Below are 20,232 nucleotides of genomic sequence, written 5' to 3' on the forward strand. Positions count from 1 at the left end.
GGAGGATCGAGTCAGAGGTAACGGAGCCGACGTCCGACCGCCTTTATCCGACGACTCGGTCGGCAGAAAGGAAGCAACAAGTCTCCGTGCCAGAAATACAAAACATCAAAACAGGAAATGACAGAACGGAGGAACCATAGTTTGTATTGTTTGTTAAGTGGATGTACTGTTTGTGTTTTTATTGGGTGGCAAAGCAGTTTCCCCTTGGGGATCAATAAAGTTTTCTAATCTAATCTAATCTAACCATAGAAGAAACCATGGCGATTAAAAACAAAGCGCACACAACATTAGCTTGTTATTACACTGTAAAAACTCAACATCTTTCCAAGAATATTTGTCTTATTTCTTGTCAAAATGTCTCATTTCTAGTCAAAACTAATCTCTTTCCACTAAAAATAAGATTCAGATCCTTGTTTTTAGATCATTTTCACTTGTTTCAAACAAATTTTCACTTGAAATAAGTAGAAAAATCTGACAGTGAAAGTAAGTTTTTTGTGTTTGTAATAAGAAAGAAAAACTTGCTCCACTATCAGATTTTTCTACTTATTTCAAGTGAAAATCTGCTTGAAAGAAGTAAAAAGTGTCTAAAAACAAGCTGCTTTTTAATATGATGAGTCTTATTTTAAGTAGAATGAGATTTGTTTTGACTAGAAATAAGACAAATATTCTTGGTGAGATTTTGAGTTTTTACAGTGTGTATATATATGCAGCTGCGTCTCACCCAGACACTGTCCCGTGGGCGTGAAGCGGTATCCAGGTTTACACTCGCAGCGGTAACTCCCCGGCAGGTTGAGACAGGCGGCGTTCTGCTGACACACCGGGCCGTTCTGACACTCGTCGATGTCTGAGGACACAAACACACAAACACACACACACAGGAGGTCAGAGGTCAGAGGTCAGAGGTCAGAGGTCAAACCTTCTCTCTACATCACCACAGAGGGAATGATGGGACGGGAGGAGACTTCAGACACTTCACTGGAATTTTCTTTTTTTAATGTGAAATAAGACAGTACAGTGGTATGGACAAAAACAAATTGTGAAAAAAACAAGCAACGTATGTGTATGTGTGTGTGTGTGTGTGTGTGTGTGTCGCTTGAGTATATAATAAAATATAAAATAATAATATAGCAGTAGTTGTAGTGAACCAAAATTATGACAATAATTGATAATAATTAGTAGTAATAATAAGTTTAGTTACTCAGTTAGTCTCTTAAAAATGTATTTTAGTACTTCTTAATGCACTCAATTTATGGAATTATCTTAAAATCTTATGGAATATGAATTGTGGAAATTTCAAAATGTTTCATCGTGTTTTGTATCTTGTATGACTTAGCTTCTCTTTCCATTGATCATATAGGATAGGCTACACCTCTCTCAGGTGTGTTGCACTTGACCTGGTCTTTTTAGTCTTTTTAGAAGTGGAAACTGTGTTTTTGTGTTGTGTATGTGTTGTCTACTGTCTATTTGTGTATCACTCTTGTATAGTAGTTTGTGGTCTGTGTTTCCTGTGTATTTGTTATATGTTACATATAACATATACGATATATATATATATATATGACTGCAGATGGAAATGAGCTGTGAGCTAAATCTGGTGCAACCATCTCTTCATTTTCTGTAAATGATTAATGTCATTGCACAATGTCCCCTAAATAAACTAATAAAGATGGAGGCGGATTCTCCTGCGCCGGCGAGCATCATGTGAACACACTGGACGCTGACCGGAGCATCTGAGGATGTGGCTCTGCAGGTGGTCGTTGTGTTTCTGGGTCAATACTTTGTTGAAATATCGAATCAATTTACAAAAAATTGGTTTCATTGTTGTAGTCCTGCCTCTTTTATCTTCATTGTTTCTATCTCTAACATCAACCTGCCAATGAGACAGGGGATGGAGATTAGCCACTTAGCTACTGTTCCCATTTAAAAAAAAAAAAAAAAAATCTGAATCTGAAATCGATTATCTCACTGAACTAAAACTTGTATCATAAACTTGTGTTTTAGTCACAGAACTTCAGGGTTTTAACGTCGGTCATTAACCACAAGGAATTGGAACAACACAAAAACACACGATACAGTGTCTGATAGCGTCTCACCTTCACAGATGAGCAGCTTGTCGTTGTAGATGAAGCCGATGGGACACTCGCACCGGAAGCTGCCGATCATGTTGATGCACACGCCGTTCTCACACACTCCGGGGATCTCTCTGCACTCGTCGATGTCTGGACGAGACGAGACGACATGAGGACAAACACATCGCAACAACGACCACACACCTCTCCTTCTTACCCACAATCCTCTCTGAGAGCGAGCAGCAGCAGCAGCTTACCGATGACCTGGCCGGTGGTGATGTCGATGTAATAACCCGGTCTCTCGCTGCCGCACAGGATGGCAAACTCATCTGAGACGACACGAGACACAAGTCAGTGGTGTAGTCTAATGTTACTGCTGTTACCTAGCAACCAGTGGTGTAGTCTAATGTTACTGCTGTTACCTAGCAACCAGCGGTGTAGTCTAATGTTACTGCTGTTACCTAGCAACCAGCGGTGTAGTCTAATGTGTTGTAGTGGGTAAACTGCTGTTACCTAGCAACCAGCGGTGTAGTCTAATGTGTTGTAGTGGGTAAACTGCTGTTACCTAGCAACCAGCGGTGTAGTCTAATGTGTTGTAGTGGGTAAACTGCTGTTACCTAGCAACCAGCGGTGTGGTCTAATGTGTTGTAGTGGGTAAACTGCTGTTACCTAGCAACCAGCGGTGTGGTCTAATGTGTTGTAGTGGGTAAACTGCTGTTACCTAGCAACCAGCGGTGTAGTCTAATGTGTTGTAGAAACTGCTGTTACCTAGCAACCAGTGGTGTGGTCTAATGTGTTGTAGTGGGTAAACTGCTGTTACCTAGCAACCAGTGGTGTAGTCTAATGTGTTGTAGTGGGTAAACTGCTGTTACCTAGCAACCAGCGGTGTAGTCTAATGTGTTGTAGTGGGTAAACTGCTGTTACCTAGCAACCGGTGGTGTGGTCTAATGTGTTGTAGTGGGTAAACTGCTGTTACCTAGCAACCAGTGGTGTGGTCTAATGTGTTGTAGTGGGTAAACTGCTGTTACCTAGCAACCAGTGGTGTAGTCTAATGTGTTGTAGTGGGTAAACTGCTGTTACCTAGCAACCAGTGGTGTAGTCTAATGTGTTGTAGTGGGTAAACTGCTGTTACCTAGCAACCAGTGGTGTGGTCTAATGTGTTGTAGTGGGTAAACTGCTGTTACCTAGCAACCAGTGGTGTGGTCTAATGTGTTGTAGTGGGTAAACTGCTGTTACCTAGCAACCAGCGGTGTAGTCTAATGTGTTGTAGTGGGTAAACTGCTGTTACCTAGCAACCAGTGGTGTAGTCTAATGTGTTGTAGTGGGTAAACTGCTGTTACCTAGCAACCAGCGGTGTAGTCTAATGTGTTGTAGAAACTGCTGTTACCTAGCAACCAGTGGTGTGGTCTAATGTGTTGTAGTGGGTAAACTGCTGTTACCTAGCAACCAGTGGTGTAGTCTAATGTGTTGTAGTGGGTAAACTGCTGTTACCTAGCAACCAGCGGTGTAGTCTAATGTGTTGTAGTGGGTAAACTGCTGTTACCTAGCAACCAGTGGTGTGGTCTAATGTGTTGTAGTGGGTAAACTGCTGTTACCTAGCAACCAGTGGTGTGGTCTAATGTGTTGTAGTGGGTAAACTGCTGTTACCTAGCAACCAGTGGTGTAGTCTAATGTGTTGTAGTGGGTAAACTGCTGTTACCTAGCAACCAGTGGTGTAGTCTAATGTGTTGTAGTGGGTAAACTGCTGTTACCTAGCAACCAGCGGTGTAGTCTAATGTGTTGTAGTGGGTAAACTGCTGTTACCTAGCAACCAGCGGTGTGGTCTAATGTGTTGTAGTGGGTAAACTGCTGTTACCTAGCAACCAGTGGTGTGGTCTAATGTGTTGTAGTGGGTAAACTGCTGTTACCTAGCAACCAGTGGTGTAGTCTCATGTGTTGTAGTGGGTAAACTGCTGTTACCTAGCAACCAGTGGTGTAGTCTCATGTGTTGTAGTGGGTAAACTGCTGTTACCTAGCAACCAGTGGTGTAGTCTCATGTGTTGTAGTGGGTAAACTGCTGTTACCTAGCAACCAGTGGTGTAGTCTAATGTGTTGTAGTGGGTAAACTGCTGTTACCTAGCAACCAGTGGTGTAGTCTAATGTGTTGTAGTGGGTAAACTGCTGTTACCTAGCAACCAGCGGTGTAGTCTAATGTGTTGTAGTGGGTAAACTGCTGTTACCTAGCAACCAGTGGTGTAGTCTCATGTGTTGTAGTGGGTAAACTGCTGTTACCTAGCAACCAGTGGTGTAGTCTCATGTGTTGTAGTGGGTAAACTGCTGTTACCTAGCAACCAGTGGTGTAGTCTCATGTGTTGTAGTGGGTAAACTGCTGTTACCTAGCAACCAGTGGTGTAGTCTCATGTGTTGTAGTGGGTAAACTGCTGTTACCTAGCAACCAGTGGTGTAGTCTAATGTGTTGTAGTGGGTAAACTGCTGTTACCTAGCAACCAGTGGTGTAGTCTAATGTGTTGTAGTGGGTAAACTGCTGTTACCTAGCAACCAGCGGTGTAGTCTAATGTGTTGTAGTGGGTAAACTGCTGTTACCTAGCAACCAGTGGTGTAGTCTAATGTGTTGTAGTGGGTAAACTGCTGTTACCTAGCAACCAGTGGTGTAGTCTCATGTGTTGTAGTGGGTAAACTGCTGTTACCTAGCAACCAGTGGTGTAGTCTCATGTGTTGTAGTGGGTAAACTGCTGTTACCTAGCAACCAGTGGTGTAGTCTCATGTGTTGTAGTGGGTAAACTGCTGTTACCTAGCAACCAGTGGTGTAGTCTAATGTGTTGTAGTGGGTAAACTGCTGTTACCTAGCAACCAGTGGTGTAGTCTAATGTGTTGTAGTGGGTAAACTGCTGTTACCTAGCAACCAGTGGTGTAGTCTAATGTGTTGTAGTGGGTAAACTGCTTTCTAGGTGGTAAAATGTTCATACTTGTATCACATAGACGCTGCTTCTCTAACTGTTTTATATCAAGGACCCAAAACTGACACAAACTAGACCACGGACCCCCATTGGACAACACACCAGAAATACACAAACAATCAATGTACCTTTAAATTAGGCCTAGCTACATTTTTGAAAGATTATAGAGACATTTCTGGAAAAAATGTGGTACAATTTCTCACAAAAAAAATAAACAAAAAAGTTTAAATTTTTTTAGAAAAAAGTGGTAAAAAATCTTGCCAATTTTTAGAAAAATCTGGTCAAATTTAAAAAAAAAAAAAAAAAAATTTTTAAAAATTTTTGAAGAAACTGGTAAAATTCATCAAAGAAATTCTGAGAAAAAAAAAAGTCAAACAATAATAAAAAAAAAAAAGTGGTAAAAGTAAAAATAGTATATAGTAAATAATAATTAAAAAAAATGATAAGAAACTGGTAAAATTATTCAGAAAAAGTGGTAACATTTTTCAAAAAATTATAGAAAAAATGTGGTAACATTTCTCAAAAAAGGGGGGCAAACAATAATACAAAAAGGGGTCAAATTTCTTTAAAAAATAGTAGAAAGTAGAACAGAAAAATTGAGAAGAAACTGGTAAAATTTCTCAAAAAAATTGTAGGAAAAGTGGTAAAATAAAAAAATTTAAAAAATCAAGACAATAATCAAAAAAGTTAAAAAATTCTAGTAAAAAGTGTTAAAATGTCAATAAAAAGTAGTGGAGACCCTTGAACCCTGTCAACCCTCCCACTCTGAGAACCACTGACATTTACTTTAGTTAGATAGTTTAGTTGTACTGGCTATACTGAAGTATTTATGTATTTTCAGTGGGTATCACAGAGACTACACCACTGGTCTGTGTGTGTGTGTGTGTGTGTGTGTGTGTCTCTGTGTGTGTGTGTGTGTGTGTGTGTGTGTGTGTGTCTCTGTGTGTGTGTGTGTGTCTCTGTGTGTGTGTGTGTGTGTGTGTGTGTGTGTGTGTGTGTGTGTGTGTGTGTCTCACCGGTGCTGGGGACAGGACACTGTTCACAGGGTTTGTTCCAGGCGCGGCCGATGTTGTAGGAGCAGCAGCACATCTTCTTGGTCATGTTGAAGGTCAGTTCTCCGTCACACGTCCCGTTGTCGGAGTAGAAGTTCCTGTAGCAGTAGCTCTTCCTCATGTCTGAGAGGGAGGAGATCATTGATTACATCACGATTATACGATCCATTCTGATTGGCTGCAGGGTGGCTGTCCGTTAAAAAGTGATAATGGACACACACAAAGATGTTCTGGTCAAATTGCCAAAGTTTAAAGGGACAACCAGGAGTTTTGGAAAGCAAAGTGTTCTCCTACTACATTTCCCATGAGCCTGAAATTCTTTGACCGGCGCAAGACAGACTCATGTTTTCATTCATCAAGAATTAAAGTCAGAGGTTGGAAGACGATCACATACCGTCGTAGTTCCCACCATAAACGGAGATTCGGCGTAATTAAAATAACAAAATAACCATAGAGACAAAACCATAGATTTATCTAAAATGGAGCGATTAACAAGTGGTAACGTAGATTCATCCACATTAATATCAGACTTTTTTATTGTCGTGGAATTTTTGGTTCTGCCGACGGAAAAACTCCTCGTTGTCCCTTTAATCTGATCAGATTTTGGATAATAGACCGGATCAAATCTTGAAAATGGGTTGTTTTGAAACTAAAACCAGATCCAGTCTCTGTTTTAATCTGGATCAAACCCTCAGTTTTTGTTGTTCAGAACTTTTTAGTAGAATCAGGAAAAGTTTGGTGGATTCAGGAACAACATGGGATTTAGATTCAATTCAATCTGGTCAAATAAACAACATACATTGATATTTTGCACCTGATTTTTAAACCATTACAGCGATAAAGGAAATAAAGTTAACTCTTGATTATTCCACAATTGAAGAACTACTGGATAATTAACTCATTGAGTGCCAATGACGTATATAGGCTGCTATTCATGGGTTGCAGTGACGTCACGTCGAAGGGACCGCCGCCATATTTGTGTCCGATGTGACAGGTCTCCTCATATGACAGCATCAAACCGCAGGATGGAAATGACAGTTTCTTGACAAAATGACAGGGTTTCATACACTCTGTCTGGGTTTATATCTCTATAACAACAGACTAACTCTATATTATCACACTTATTACACAGTTTATGAGTGAATTAATTAATTAAAGCAGATAACAGTGGCACGGCCGTTTCGGCTAATGCTGTGTTCAAGGCAGGCTTTTGAAACCGTAAGTTACAGCTTCAAGTCACAACTACGACTTGGTAGCGTTCCAGGTAACCCGTAGCTCGTGTTTTTACCGTCCTGTTGTCTGTGAAAGTTCCCTATAACGGCCACTCGTAACTTCCGACCCGTGAACTCGTACCAGATCGAACTGGTATGACTTCACAGGAAGGAAAAACACAAAGTACGAGTTTCCTTGAACGCACCACGAGTTAGCAGCCCCCGCCCTTGTCAGGCATCAATTGGTCCTCGTGCTACGTCACCACATTCACGCGCATCCCTTGGCTGCACACACAGCCCTTCATGCCGTTCTCTCCCCTCATTGGATAACACTTGTATCCCACAAGGAAATTTTTCTCCTCGGGTTACAGCAGAGCAGAGTGACGGAGAGACTCGTGTTTAGGCTGAAATACTTCATGTAAGTGATTGCTGACGGAAAATAGGACTATTTAGGACTTATATTAACAAAAACATTCCACTGATATCTGCTTTAATTTGAGACGTAATGTTGATCAAAGTCCTAGTCCGGTCACTTCTCCACTGTTTGCTCCTCACCCTCCTCCTGTCGACTCGTGTGTAGTTGTTTTCAACGAGCTTTTGATAATCAATCAGTAGATTGATGAATTATCATGTAAATGTTACGATGTGGACATTTATGTCGTCCTGTCTGTCATAAGAGATTACGATACGAGACACGTTTGTGTCAGGGACTCGCGGTGGCACAGACACAGCTGGTCACAGCTGTGACACTGGCCCGTCCGCTCTGTCCGCTCAGATCGCAGGTTTGATTCCAGCAGCGGTGAGGGAGGCAGAGAGCCTCCACTCTCCCTCTAACCAGCTACAAGTCATTTTTCTAACATCACAATTAGTCTGAAGCTGGTAAAAATGAAACACAAGGTAAAAACCCTTGATAGTTCTTCTGCCCTGCTCCGCTGATCAGAGCGGCGTCCCTAGCAACGGCCCGTTTTACTTAGCAACGGTCTGTTATACAGAAATAAAAGACCCTAAATGCAGAATCAGTGAGTAATTAATAAGAAAGTAATCAAAATGCAGAATTCAATATATCCATGTTATTAAAAAAAGAGTGAATCCCCTCTTTTAGTGAGACTTGTCACAGCCCACGCTGCACTGATAGACTGCCTGCAGTCAACTATTTATTCCGCCTATAACTTTACGTCTTTTGGGATGGAATAAAACTGCAGTCCGGGGTTTTTTTGGCGACTGCTATCACAGTCAACAGCACAATATAATCCTGGCATCTTTCAAATAACCTCAATTTTCGGTCTCTTGCTGATTTGCTCCTCCTACTCCACTTGTTCAGTAACGTGACGCTGTGATCTGAGCCCAGATCGCCCTGATTCAGACACAAATATGGCGGCGCAGAAACACAGTGACGTCATGTGAATCTAATGAATACATCAATCAAAATCCAACGCTTGAGTGCCATTGACGTACAGCAACTGCAGGAGAAGGAGGAGAGCAGGCATCACTCTGCAGAGTAGGACTCCTACTTGTTGTATTTTTGTTGTTTTTTGTTTTTGTACAATGAAAAAACATGTGAAATGAAATTTTCAGATGTCTTACATGTTTTTGAAGCCAAAATTAAAACGGCTAAATCACTGTTTTTCTTGAGAGACTCTCTTTCACAAAAATGCATTTTTCTCAGCTTTCTAGAAAAGAAGTGGTCTTTTTGGTGCAACCAGGCTCTATTCAACTTGAGATAAATCAAGAATGGAACAAGGTACAAACAAATGGTTTGTTCCCTAGTTAAATAGAGAGTCTCCTCTTTCCTTTGAGCTGTTTGGTGTTTTCAGAGTCATAGTACAAAATATTCTGTGGGTCTTGAAATATTACGTGATATGTGAAGTGTGAATTTGAAACACACGTGTTGGTCAGTGCTGTTGGAGCTGGTGTCAAGTCACCGTGTTGCTGCAGAACAGAGTCACACACTCACCCATGCAGTTGTTTCCTCCATTGACCTGCATGTAGTCTATCTATCTATCTATCTATCTATCTATCTATCTATCTATCTATCTATCTATCTGTCTGTCTGTCTGTCTGTCTGTCTGTCTGTCTGTCTGTCTGTCTGTCTGTCTGTCTGTCTGTCTGTCTGTCTGTCTGTCTGTCTATCTATCTATCTATCTATCTATCTATCCATCCATCCATCCATCCATCCATCCATCCATCCATCCATCCATCCATCCATCGTTCTATCTATCTATCTATCTATCTATCTATCTATCTATCTATCTATCTATCTATCTATCTATCTATCTATCTATCTATCTATCTATCCATCCATCCATCCATCCATCCATCCATCCATCCATCCATCCATCCATCCATCCATCCATCCATCGTTCTATCTATCTATCTATCTATCTATCTATCTATCTGTCTGTCTATCTATCTATCTATCTATCTATCTATCTATCTATCTATCTATCTATCTATCTATCTATCTATCTATCTATCTATCTATCTATCTATCTATCTATCTATCTATCTACCACTCACCCATGCAGTTGTTTCCTCCGTTGACCTGCATGTAGTCTATCTATCTATCTATCTATCTATCTATCTATCTATCTATCTATCTATCTATCTATCTATCTATCTATCTATCTATCTATCTATCCATCCATCCATCCATCCATCCATCCATCCATCCATCCATCCATCCATCCATCCATCCATCCATCCATCCATCCATCTATCTATCTATCTACCACTCACCCATGCAGTTGTTTCCTCCGTTGACCTGCATGTAGTCTATCTATCTATCTATCTATCTATCTATCTATCTATCTATCTATCTATCTATCTATCTATCTATCTATCTATCTATCTATCTATCTATCCATCCATCCATCCATCCATCCATCCATCCATCCATCCATCCATCCATCCATCCATCCATCCATCCATCCATCCATCCATCCATCCATCCATCCATCCATCCATCTATCTATCTATCTATCTATCTACCACTCACCCATGCAGTTGTTTCCTCCGTTGACCTGCATGTAGTCCACGGGGCAGATGCAGGTGTAGTTCCCGATGGTGTTGTAGCACTGACCCGGACCACAGATCCCCGGACGCTCACACTCATCCACGTCTGAACAGAGAGACAGAGAGAGAGAGAGACAGAGAGAGAGAGGTTTAGATCCACATCGACCACAGAGAGACAGAGAGCAGCTGTGATGACGGAGGTCCAGAACATCCTGGTCCTGGTCCTGAGGAAACCAGATCCTCCAGATCCTTCACTTCACCTTTATTACTGCTGTCAGCTCAGAGCTGTTAGCTCTATCTAATATTAAAGGGGACATATTATGCAAAACTCACTTTTTCATTGATTTAGTAGCCATGTGTATTTGCCTCTTCACCCCTTAAACGTCAGTTTTGACAACTACATTAATATTTTGTAAACTGCCATAGACCAAATCTCCTTGTTGTTTACATTCTACTTCCGGGTAGAAAACCAGCTGTAATTTGAATGAGATCAATAGTAACGAACGAGAGTTTAGCTATATATCATATTTTTCACGCCCTATCACCGTTTAGACAAATCAGAAATGATTGAAGAAACATTACTATTTCTCTGTGTGTGTTTTGTGTTGCTATGTGTTGTATTTATTCAGTTTGGGGGAATCACAGTGTCTAGAAAGCATCAGTGGCTCAGCTGACAGGGACAGATAACGGTAGCTAAGCTAACGGTAGCTAAGCTAACAGCAGCAGCTAAGCTAACAGCAGGACGTCAGCTGTTAAAACCCTCCCGTTGTGGGACACGACATGAAACTACTCCAGTTAGCTCAGTCATGTTGGAACTCAGATATCCGCTGGAGAAAATATTTGTTCATGGAGCGTTTATTGAGTCACTGAGTTATTAAAGTTAAACAGGTAGCTAACCGTTAGCCCGGTTAATCTCTGATAACCATGACTAATTACAAAAATGTGCACACAGAAATTAATAGTAATGTTTGTCCAATCATTGGTTTTATAAACTTTACAAACATCAGATTAGTCTAAACGGTGATATAGTGACATGAAAAATGAGATAAATATAGAGAAACTCTCGTCCGTCACTGTTGTTCTCATGCTGGTTTTCTACCAGGAAGTAGTTGTAAACAACAAGGCGATTCGTCCTATCCACAAGTTTCCGAACGTCATCTATGGTCAAAACTGGCTTCCGGTTTGCCGGTTTGTTGGAATTTTACGTTTACGTTTCCATGGTTTTCAGGCGTTGTCATAGTTGCGGTAAACGCATGGATCTACGCTGGCTTTTAACACAGATGTCAATTTGTGTGATATCCACTGTTAAAATCTGCTGTGATGATCCATGCGTTTTACAGATTTTCATTGGGGAAAAAAAAAAAAAAAAATCCATGCATTTACCGCGGCTACTGAAACCATGGAAACGTAAACATAACATTCCAAAACCGGCAAAACAGGCTACGTTTTTGACGTTCGGAAAAAGGTGGATAGTCAGAAAATGTGTCTCTTAACAAGCCGTTTTAATTTCAAGCCCTCGCTCCCATGGTTACCATGGTTACCAGAGCGAAGGTTCTAAACCGACCGTTTAGAGCAGGGCTGTGAAACTAACTGGTGTGTAGAGAACCAGCTGTGCTCAATCTGTTGGTTTTTCTGACCAAAGCATGTTACTCACATTACTGTTAGACATCAAGGTCCCATGTCAAGAAGCAGAGATGAGCTGAATATGTCCCCTTTAAATGTTGCTCAACGCATCAATAACAGCTACTTTTATACTTGATGTGTTAGTCAGCAGGTTTACTAGCTGCTCCTTTTCTGGCAGTTTGAACATGGACAAGATGGAAACAAATAAATAAATATATAGTTTGAATGTAAAGTGAATGTGTTATGTGTAACTTTATGTCTTCTGGAGATCGTCTCATCTTCCACTTGATGAACTGTTCAACACATTAACACACATTTGGACCGGGGGCATTGTATCTGTACCCCCCCCCCCCACCCCCCCCTCTCTGTGTCTCTGAGCTGAAACCAGATGAACAGATGAACAGACGGGTCTTGTTCCTGATGAACTGGAGACATGTTGGACGGCAGCAGCTTTTGTTCTTCAGTCCAACAAACACACGCTAATTAAAACGCCGCCGGCCACATGTCGTCCTCTCTAAACACTCTGCTCATTTATCTCTCCGTCTGTCTGTCTGTCTCTCTGTCTGTCTCTCTGTCTCTCCGTCTGTCTGTCTCTCTGTCTCTCTCTCTGTCTGTCCGTCCTCTGGGGGACTCGGTGTCCTCCTCTCTCCCCCCGAGGCCCGAGGACAGCTACGTCCGACCACATCAGAGACTCGTCCGTGGGACAAAACATCACTTCCTGTCTGTCCATGTGTCCTCGCTGAACCACCGAGGCCTGGACTTGATTTCCTTCCCACTGAACCAACCGACCGACCGACCAGGCCCACACTGCAAAAACTCAACGTCTTACCAAGAATATCTGTCTTATTTCTAGCCAAAATGTCACTTCTATAGTCAAAATAAATCAAATTATACTCAAAATAAGACTCGTCACATAAAAAGCAGCTTGTTTTTAGACACTTTCTTTACTTCTTTCAAGCAGATTTTCACTTGAATTAAGTAGAAATATCTGGGTAACACTTTACTTGAACAGGTGTTCATCAGATTGACATAACAGCTGTCATAAACATCAATGAATACTTCTGACAGCTGTGGTTAAGTGTCATTCAGTAAGTTATGTCACTTTTGATGCAAAGTTGACATTGTTTGAGATGTTTTTGTTCTGACAACTTGACATAAAGACAATTTAAACTGTCATAGCAGACCTAATGGACAAACTTTAACAATGATGTCAAGTTGTCAGAATAAAAACATCTCAAATAATGTCAACTTGGCATCAAAAGTGACATAACTTACCGAATGACACTTAACCACAGCTGTCAGAAGTATTCATTGATGTTTATGACAGCTGTTATGTCAATCTGATGAATACCTTTTCAAGTAAAGTGTTACCAAAAGCAGCTTGTTTTTAGACACTTTCTTTACTTCTTTCAAGCAGATTTTCACTTGAAATAAGTAGAAAAATCTGATAGTGGAGCAAGTTTTTCTTTCTTATTACAAGCACAAAAAACTTGCTTTCACTGGCAGATTTTTCTACTGATTTCAAGTGAAAATTAGTTTGAAACAAGTGAAAATGATCTAAAAACAAGTTCATTTTTAGGTGATGAGTCTTATTTTAAGTGGAAAGAGATTAGTTTTGACTAGAAATGAGACAAATATTCTTGGAAATAGTTTTTGCAGTGCAGCTCTCTCTCTCTCTGTGTGTGTGTGTGTGTGTGTGTCTGGTACCTTCACACACTCTGGTCTCTATGTTGAGGGCGTAACCACGGTTACATTCACAGTGGAAGCTGCCGAACGTGTTGATGCAGCGACCGCCCTGACACACACCGGGAAGCTCCAAGCACTCGTTGATGTCTGACAGAGAGATGGATAGATAGATAGATAGATAGATAGATAGATAGATAGATAGATAGATAGATAGATAGATAGATAGATAGATAGATAGATAGATAGATAGAACGATAGATAGAACGATAGATAGAACGATAGATAGAACGATAGATAGAACGATAGATAGATAGATAGATAGATAGATAGATAGATAGATAGATAGATAGATAGATAGATAGATAGATAGATAGATAGATAGAGACAGAGAGACAGAGAGACAGTTAAATGTCTGTTGTTGTCTGTTTAGAATAGTTTATGAAGGATCCCCATTAGCTGGTACCCTAACCCAGCTTCCTGGGGTCCACAAGGAACAACACAAAATATACATATATACACAACATATCATACATTTACCTTTACAGTCAATCACAAAGCAAACATTTGAAAACTTCCACCGACCTTAAACAGAGTTTTTCTTAGATAACAAAGTGGAACCACTCTTACTCGTATAGCTACAGCTCATACAAAATACAATTTCAATTTCTTTTTAAATACCTGTTTCCTTTCAATACAACAGAGCTAGTGAGTGAGTTATTGCTCTAGAGATAAAGATGGTGATAAGGCCTTAGTTCTTGGGTGAGGATTCCAGCTGAACCACTGCTGGAGCCTCTAGTGCTGGAGTTGTGCAGTGTTTCTAAAAACTATTTGAGTAAATAAAAAGTCAGGTGCTTTACTGATCCAGACTTGTATCGGACCTTTGGGTCTCTTGTCTCGGCTTGCACCTATTATTATTTTTTTGTCAATGTATTTTAATGTGTCCTATTCTTGTTATTCTGTATTGGAAATAAATCAACTAAGACTGACTGAAACGTTACTGCAGCTTGATGCTGGATGCTGGATGCTGGATGCTAACCTGTTATCTACCATCAGTCTATCATCAGAGTCATGCAGCGGTTTACATCTGATCAGGTAGAACAACTCAATACCAACCTACAGCCTTATTATGGGCTATCTGCAGCTTTTTGTTGTTGTTACTGTCTGTTACTGTATATTACTGTCTGTCTGTGTCTGTCTGTAGCTGTCTGTATCCGTCTGTAGCTGTTGTTGTATGTTTCTGTCTGTGTCTGTCTGTAGCTCTGACCTTCCACCAGGACGGTGATGGGGTTTGGTCTGAATCCTTCTCCTCCAGGACACAGCGTCTTGTACTCAGCTGCAACACACAAACAACAACACAACACATGGTCAGTGCTGCAGTCGGTGCTGCAGTCGGTGCTGCAGTCGGTGCTGCAGTCAGTGAGCCGTCTGCATAGAGTCTCTGGTCTCTGGTTTCCTGAGCTCAGATCTGAGACCGGACGCGGCTGCAGCGACTCAGAATGACAAAGTGCAGAGAGAGAGAAGAGAAGAGAAGAGAAGAGAAGAGAAGTTTGTTCTTGTCGTTTCCTGCGGCTCGGAGCGGAGGAGCATGACTCATCCTCTGTAATGTTGGGAACCATCTGGTGGCAATTTTCAAGTAAGTTGCACAAATCTGTCTCATCTTTACCAGCAACAACAATTACAGCAAACACATCGTCGTCGCATGAGAAGAGAAGAGAAGAGAGGAGAAGAGAAGAGAAGAGAAGAGAAGAGAAGAGAAGAGAAGAGAAGAGAAGAGAAGAGAAGAGAAGAGAAGAGAAGAGCAGAGAAGAGAAGAGAAGAGAAGAGAAGAGAAGAGAAGAGAAGAGCAGAGAAGAGAAGAGAAGAGCAGAGAAGAGAAGAGAAGAGCAGAGAAGAGAAGAGAAGAGAGGAGAAGAGAGGAGAAGAGAAGAGAAGAGAAGAGCAGAGAAGAGAAGAGCAGAGAAGAGAAGAGAAGAGAGGAGAGGAGAAGAGAAGAGCAGAGAAGAGAAGAGAAGAGAAGAGAAGAGAAGAGAAGAGCAGAGAAGAGAAGAGAAGAGAAGAGAAGAGCAGAGAAGAGAAGAGCAGAGAAGAGAAGAGAAGAGAGGAGAAGAGAGGAGAAGAGAAGAGAAGAGCAGAGAAGAGAAGAGCAGAGAAGAGAAGAGAAGAGAGGAGAGGAGAAGAGAAGAGAAGAGCAGAGAAGAGAAGAGAAGAGCAGAGAAGAGAAGAGAAGAGAAGAGAAGAGGAGAGCAGAGAAGAGAAGAGAGGAGAAGAGGAGAGGAGAGGAGAGAAGAGAAGAGAAGAGGAGAGAAGAGAAGAGCAGCAGAGCAGCAACTCGTTGCTCACTGCTCTGCTTCTCTGCTGCTCCGCCGTTAATGACGAAATTAAAAGTAATTAGTTATAGTTACTCGGTACTTCCCCCAAAAAGTAACTGAGTTACTAATTGCCAGGAAAAGTAACTTTTTTATAAAATGCTCAAATATGTCCAATTACTTGGACTCGCCCCTCTAACCTGAAACTAATAGTTGTGTGTAATAGTGGCTATAGTGGCTATACTGAGTAGAGCTGAACCATGTGATGTCATGTCATGTGATGTCATTGCATAGATATATAAACGTAGCTGCCTCCTCTGACGCTGCTGCCCATTGGAACGGATTGTCGCCGCCGCCGCCATCTTGAGCAGGAGGTGTCTAACTTTGACTTCCTGTATCTACAGAGGCAGTAGAGGTCTATCACTGAATTTTCAACCGATTTTCAAGCTGTTTGTTTTAATAGAAATACTACAACTCAGCTACATAGCTCACGTTAGCAGTTAGGGTTAATGTCAGTGCCATGAAACTGATATATGGCCTAACACAGTTATATAGGTAGCCTACAGTGGTTTACACCCACTCGCTGGCCTCATCACCATGGCAACCACAAACTCACAGCCGGGGGAAACAGCTGATAAGCCTAGCCTACACATACAGGCAACAAAATAACAAACTATTAATATATGAACTAGCGGTATATGCACTAAATGTAACATATATCCACCCTATGATACGTTACCTTAGTTTCATTTATGTCAGATAACTCACCTACATCACATTCAACAAGTTCATATTAACAGTTCTATAATATAAAACAACTTGTTACTGGAGAAAAGTTCTTCCATGTCTCTTGGTTTTGGCGTTTCTTGTTTCTTTCATGGGAACATCCGTACGCGGCACAAAAGTTCTGCATTTCACCAGATTCACAGCTGTCAAACCCTCTGACTGTTGATGCTGCTCAGGAGGAACTACTCCTCAAGATGGCGGCCGTGAGACACTCCAGACAACCCTGAATGCGGCATCTACGTATATATATCTATGATGTGATGTGATGTCATGTCATGTGATGTGATGATGTGATGTGATGTGATGATGTCATGTGATGTTTGACTCACTGGAGTTGACGGAGGGACAGGATTCACAGGGGTTTCCCCAGCCCTGGCCCAGGGAGCAGCAGCACGACGCCTTCGACACTCCCACTCCGATCTCATTGGAGCAGTCCAGACTCTCCGAGGCGTCTCCACGGGAACGGACATCCAGGAAGCAGCTTCCGGAGCGGGTGTCTGTTCACACACAGACAGACAGAGACAGAGAGACAGAGAGACAGAGACAGAGAGACAGACAGGTGTGAAGGTGTTTCAGTGCAGGTGAGCGTCAGACAGACAGAGGCGTTGTCCGAAATCCCCCCTCCTCTCTCTCTAGTGACCAGTTGTTGTAGTGGTGTCTGAATGTTTAGTGATTATTAATGTTCACTATCTAGTGACTGAATCTATCCCATAATTCACAGAGCGACCGGTGTAGCTACCAAATAAATGAAGTAGTGACCGGTGTAGCTACCAAATAAATGCAGTAGTGACCGGTGTAGCTACCAAATAAATGAAGTAGTGACCGGTGTAGCTACCAAATAAATGCAGTAGTGACCGGTGTAGCTACCAAATAAATGAAGTAGTGACCGGTGTAGCTACCAAATAAATGAAGTAGTGACCGGTGTAGCTACCAAATAAATGCAGTAGTGACCGGTGTAGCTACCAAATAAATGAAGTAGTGACCGGTGTAGCTACCAAATAAATGAAGTAGCGACCGGTGTAGCTACCAAATAAATGAAGTAGTGCAGCAGCCTCAATAAATGTGTCCAGCTGTCAGAGTTGTCCGGTTGTAGCTTCCACAGACTCCCACAACAAACGTCGGAGCTAATTTCCTAACAAGCGTTATAAACTGACCACAGACTCTGGATAGCGATGCTAATTTCTGTTAGCCCGTCTATGGTGTGTCTACTGTGCAGCGGAGTAGTGTCAGAAAGTGTTTTTTTATTTGACCAGTGAGTCACTTTATTGAATTCACTATATAGTGAGTAGGGAGGAGGGAATGAGGGAGGAGTTTAGGACACAACCAGAGAGACAGAGAGACAGAGAGACAGACAGACAGACAGACAGACAGACAGACAGACAGACAGACAGACAGACAGACAGACAGACAGACACACACACAGACAGACAGTCAGTCTCACCGACACAGCCCACTCTGGTGGGGTTGAGCTCGAAGTCTGCAGGACAGTTGCAGTGGTAACTCCCAGGAATGTTCACACACATCCCGTTGATGCAGGTGGTCGGGTCCACACACTCGTTCACGTCTGAGCCGGAGACACATGTTACACACTCATTACTGGTCTTACACTGGTCTTACACTGTGTTTACTGGTCTTATACTGGTCTTATAGTGTGTTTACTAGTCCTATACTGGTCTTACACTGTGTTTACTGGTCTTATACTGTGTTTACTGGTCTTATACTGGTCCTATACTGGTCTTATACTGTGTTTACTGGTCTTATACTGGTCTTATACTGTGTTTACTGGTCTTATACTGGTCTTACACAGTGTTTACTGGTCTTATACTGGTCTTATATCGTGTTTACTGGTTTTATACTGGTCTTATACTGTGTTTACTGGTCTTATACTGGTCTTACACTGGTCTTACACTGTGTTTACTGGTCTTATACTGGTCTTACACTGTGTTTACTGGTCTTACAAAGTGTTTACTGGTCTTACACGGTGTTTACTGGTCTTCTTAGACAGTGTTTACTGGTCTTACACAGTGTTTACTGGTCTTCTTACACAGTGTTTACTGGTCTTATACTGTGTTTACTGGTTTTATACTGGTCTTACACAGTGTTTACTGGTCTTATACTGTGTTTACTGGTTTTATACTGGTCTTACACAGTGTTTACTGGTCTTATACTGTGTTTACTGGTTTTATACTGGTCTTACACAGTGTTTACTGGTCTTATACAGTGTTTACTGGTCTTATACTGTGTTTACTGGTTTTATACTGGTCTTACACAGTGTTTACTGGTCTTATACAGTGTTTACTGGTTTTATACTGGTCTTACACAGTGTTTACTGGTCTTATACTGTGTTTACTGGTTTTATACTGGTCTTACACTGTGTTTACTGGTCTTATACTGGTCTTGTACTGTGTTTACTGGTTTTATACTGGTCTTACACTGTGTTTACTGGTCTTACACAGTGTTTACTGGTCTCACCTGTGCAGTTGCCTCCACTTCTGTCCAGTTCATAACCAATGTTACATTCACATCTGAAGAGTCCTGGCATATTAATGCAGCGTCCATTGACACAGATGTCAGCGAAGGTACATTCGTCTATGTCTGTAGAAGAAGGAGAGAGAGACAGAGAGAGAGAGAGACACAGAGAGAGGGAGAGAGAGAGAGAGAGAGAGAGAGAGAGGCCCAGCTGTGAGGGATTAGTGGATCATGGGATCATGGTGGAAAGTTGGCAGCCGGCAGTAGGAAGTGAAGGCCGCTCACCTCTGCTAAAGAATGACAGTTCTGGGGCAAAAAAAATGCCCAGACATCCAGACAGACACACACACATAGACACACACAGACACACACACACAATCAGAGCAGCAGCCAAGGTTATGAAATTGTGCTCTTCCACATCATTAGACTCTGCACAAGTCATTACTGTCCAGCGCCGGCTGAGCGGAGCGAGGGAGGACCGGACAGGTTATTCCAGGATGTTTGACACATCAGCACAATGAGGTCGGTCGGTCTGCTCAGCCAATCAGATCCACCGAGGCCTCATCACACCGTCAGAGAGGAGCTGCAGCACAACGAGGCCTTATCACACCGTCAGAGAGGAGCTGCAGCACAACGAGGCCTTACGAGGCCTTATCACACCGTCAGAGAGGAGCTGCAGCAGCACAACGAGGCCTCATCACACCGTCAGAGAGGAGCTGCAGCACAACGAGGCCTTATCACGCCGTCAGAGAGGAGCTGCAGCACAACGAGGCCTTATCACACCGTCAGAGAGGAGCTGCAGCACAACGAGGCCTTATCACACCGTCAGAGAGGAGCTGCAGCAGCACAACGAGGCCTTATCACACCGTCAGAGAGGAGCTGCAGCAGCACAACGAGGCCTCATCACACCGTCAGAGAGGAGCTGCAGCAGCACAACGAGGCCTCATCACACCGTCAGAGAGGAGCAGCACAACAAGGCCTTATCACACCGTCAGAGAGGAGCTGCAGCACAACGAGGCCTCATCACACCGTCAGAGAGGAGCTGCAGCACAACGAGGCCT

At 42.2% G+C, this 20,232-nt stretch overlaps 1 protein-coding gene across 1 annotated transcript in view; it reads right to left on the reverse strand.

Annotated features, from left to right (window-relative positions):
- LOC146989430 (fibrillin-1-like) overlaps nucleotides 1-20,232 on the reverse strand; it is a 169,644-nt gene that overhangs the window by 130,672 nt on the left and 18,740 nt on the right. Inside the window, exons 9-18 of the mRNA XM_085773007.1 lie at nucleotides 19,175-19,297; nucleotides 18,144-18,266; nucleotides 17,032-17,199; nucleotides 14,875-14,943; nucleotides 13,632-13,757; nucleotides 10,285-10,407; nucleotides 6,043-6,201; nucleotides 2,327-2,398; nucleotides 2,094-2,219; nucleotides 722-844 (exon numbers count right to left, since the gene is read on the reverse strand). Coding sequence (XP_085629133.1) covers nucleotides 722-844; nucleotides 2,094-2,219; nucleotides 2,327-2,398; nucleotides 6,043-6,201; nucleotides 10,285-10,407; nucleotides 13,632-13,757; nucleotides 14,875-14,943; nucleotides 17,032-17,199; nucleotides 18,144-18,266; nucleotides 19,175-19,297 — 1,212 coding nt within the window. The remainder of the gene's footprint in view (nucleotides 1-721; nucleotides 845-2,093; nucleotides 2,220-2,326; nucleotides 2,399-6,042; nucleotides 6,202-10,284; nucleotides 10,408-13,631; nucleotides 13,758-14,874; nucleotides 14,944-17,031; nucleotides 17,200-18,143; nucleotides 18,267-19,174; nucleotides 19,298-20,232) is intronic.

Source organism: Trachurus japonicus, chromosome 3 (genome assembly GCF_045865225.1).
Source record: "Trachurus japonicus isolate A0001 chromosome 3, Traja_1.0".
NCBI lineage: Eukaryota > Metazoa > Chordata > Actinopteri > Carangiformes > Carangidae > Trachurus > Trachurus japonicus.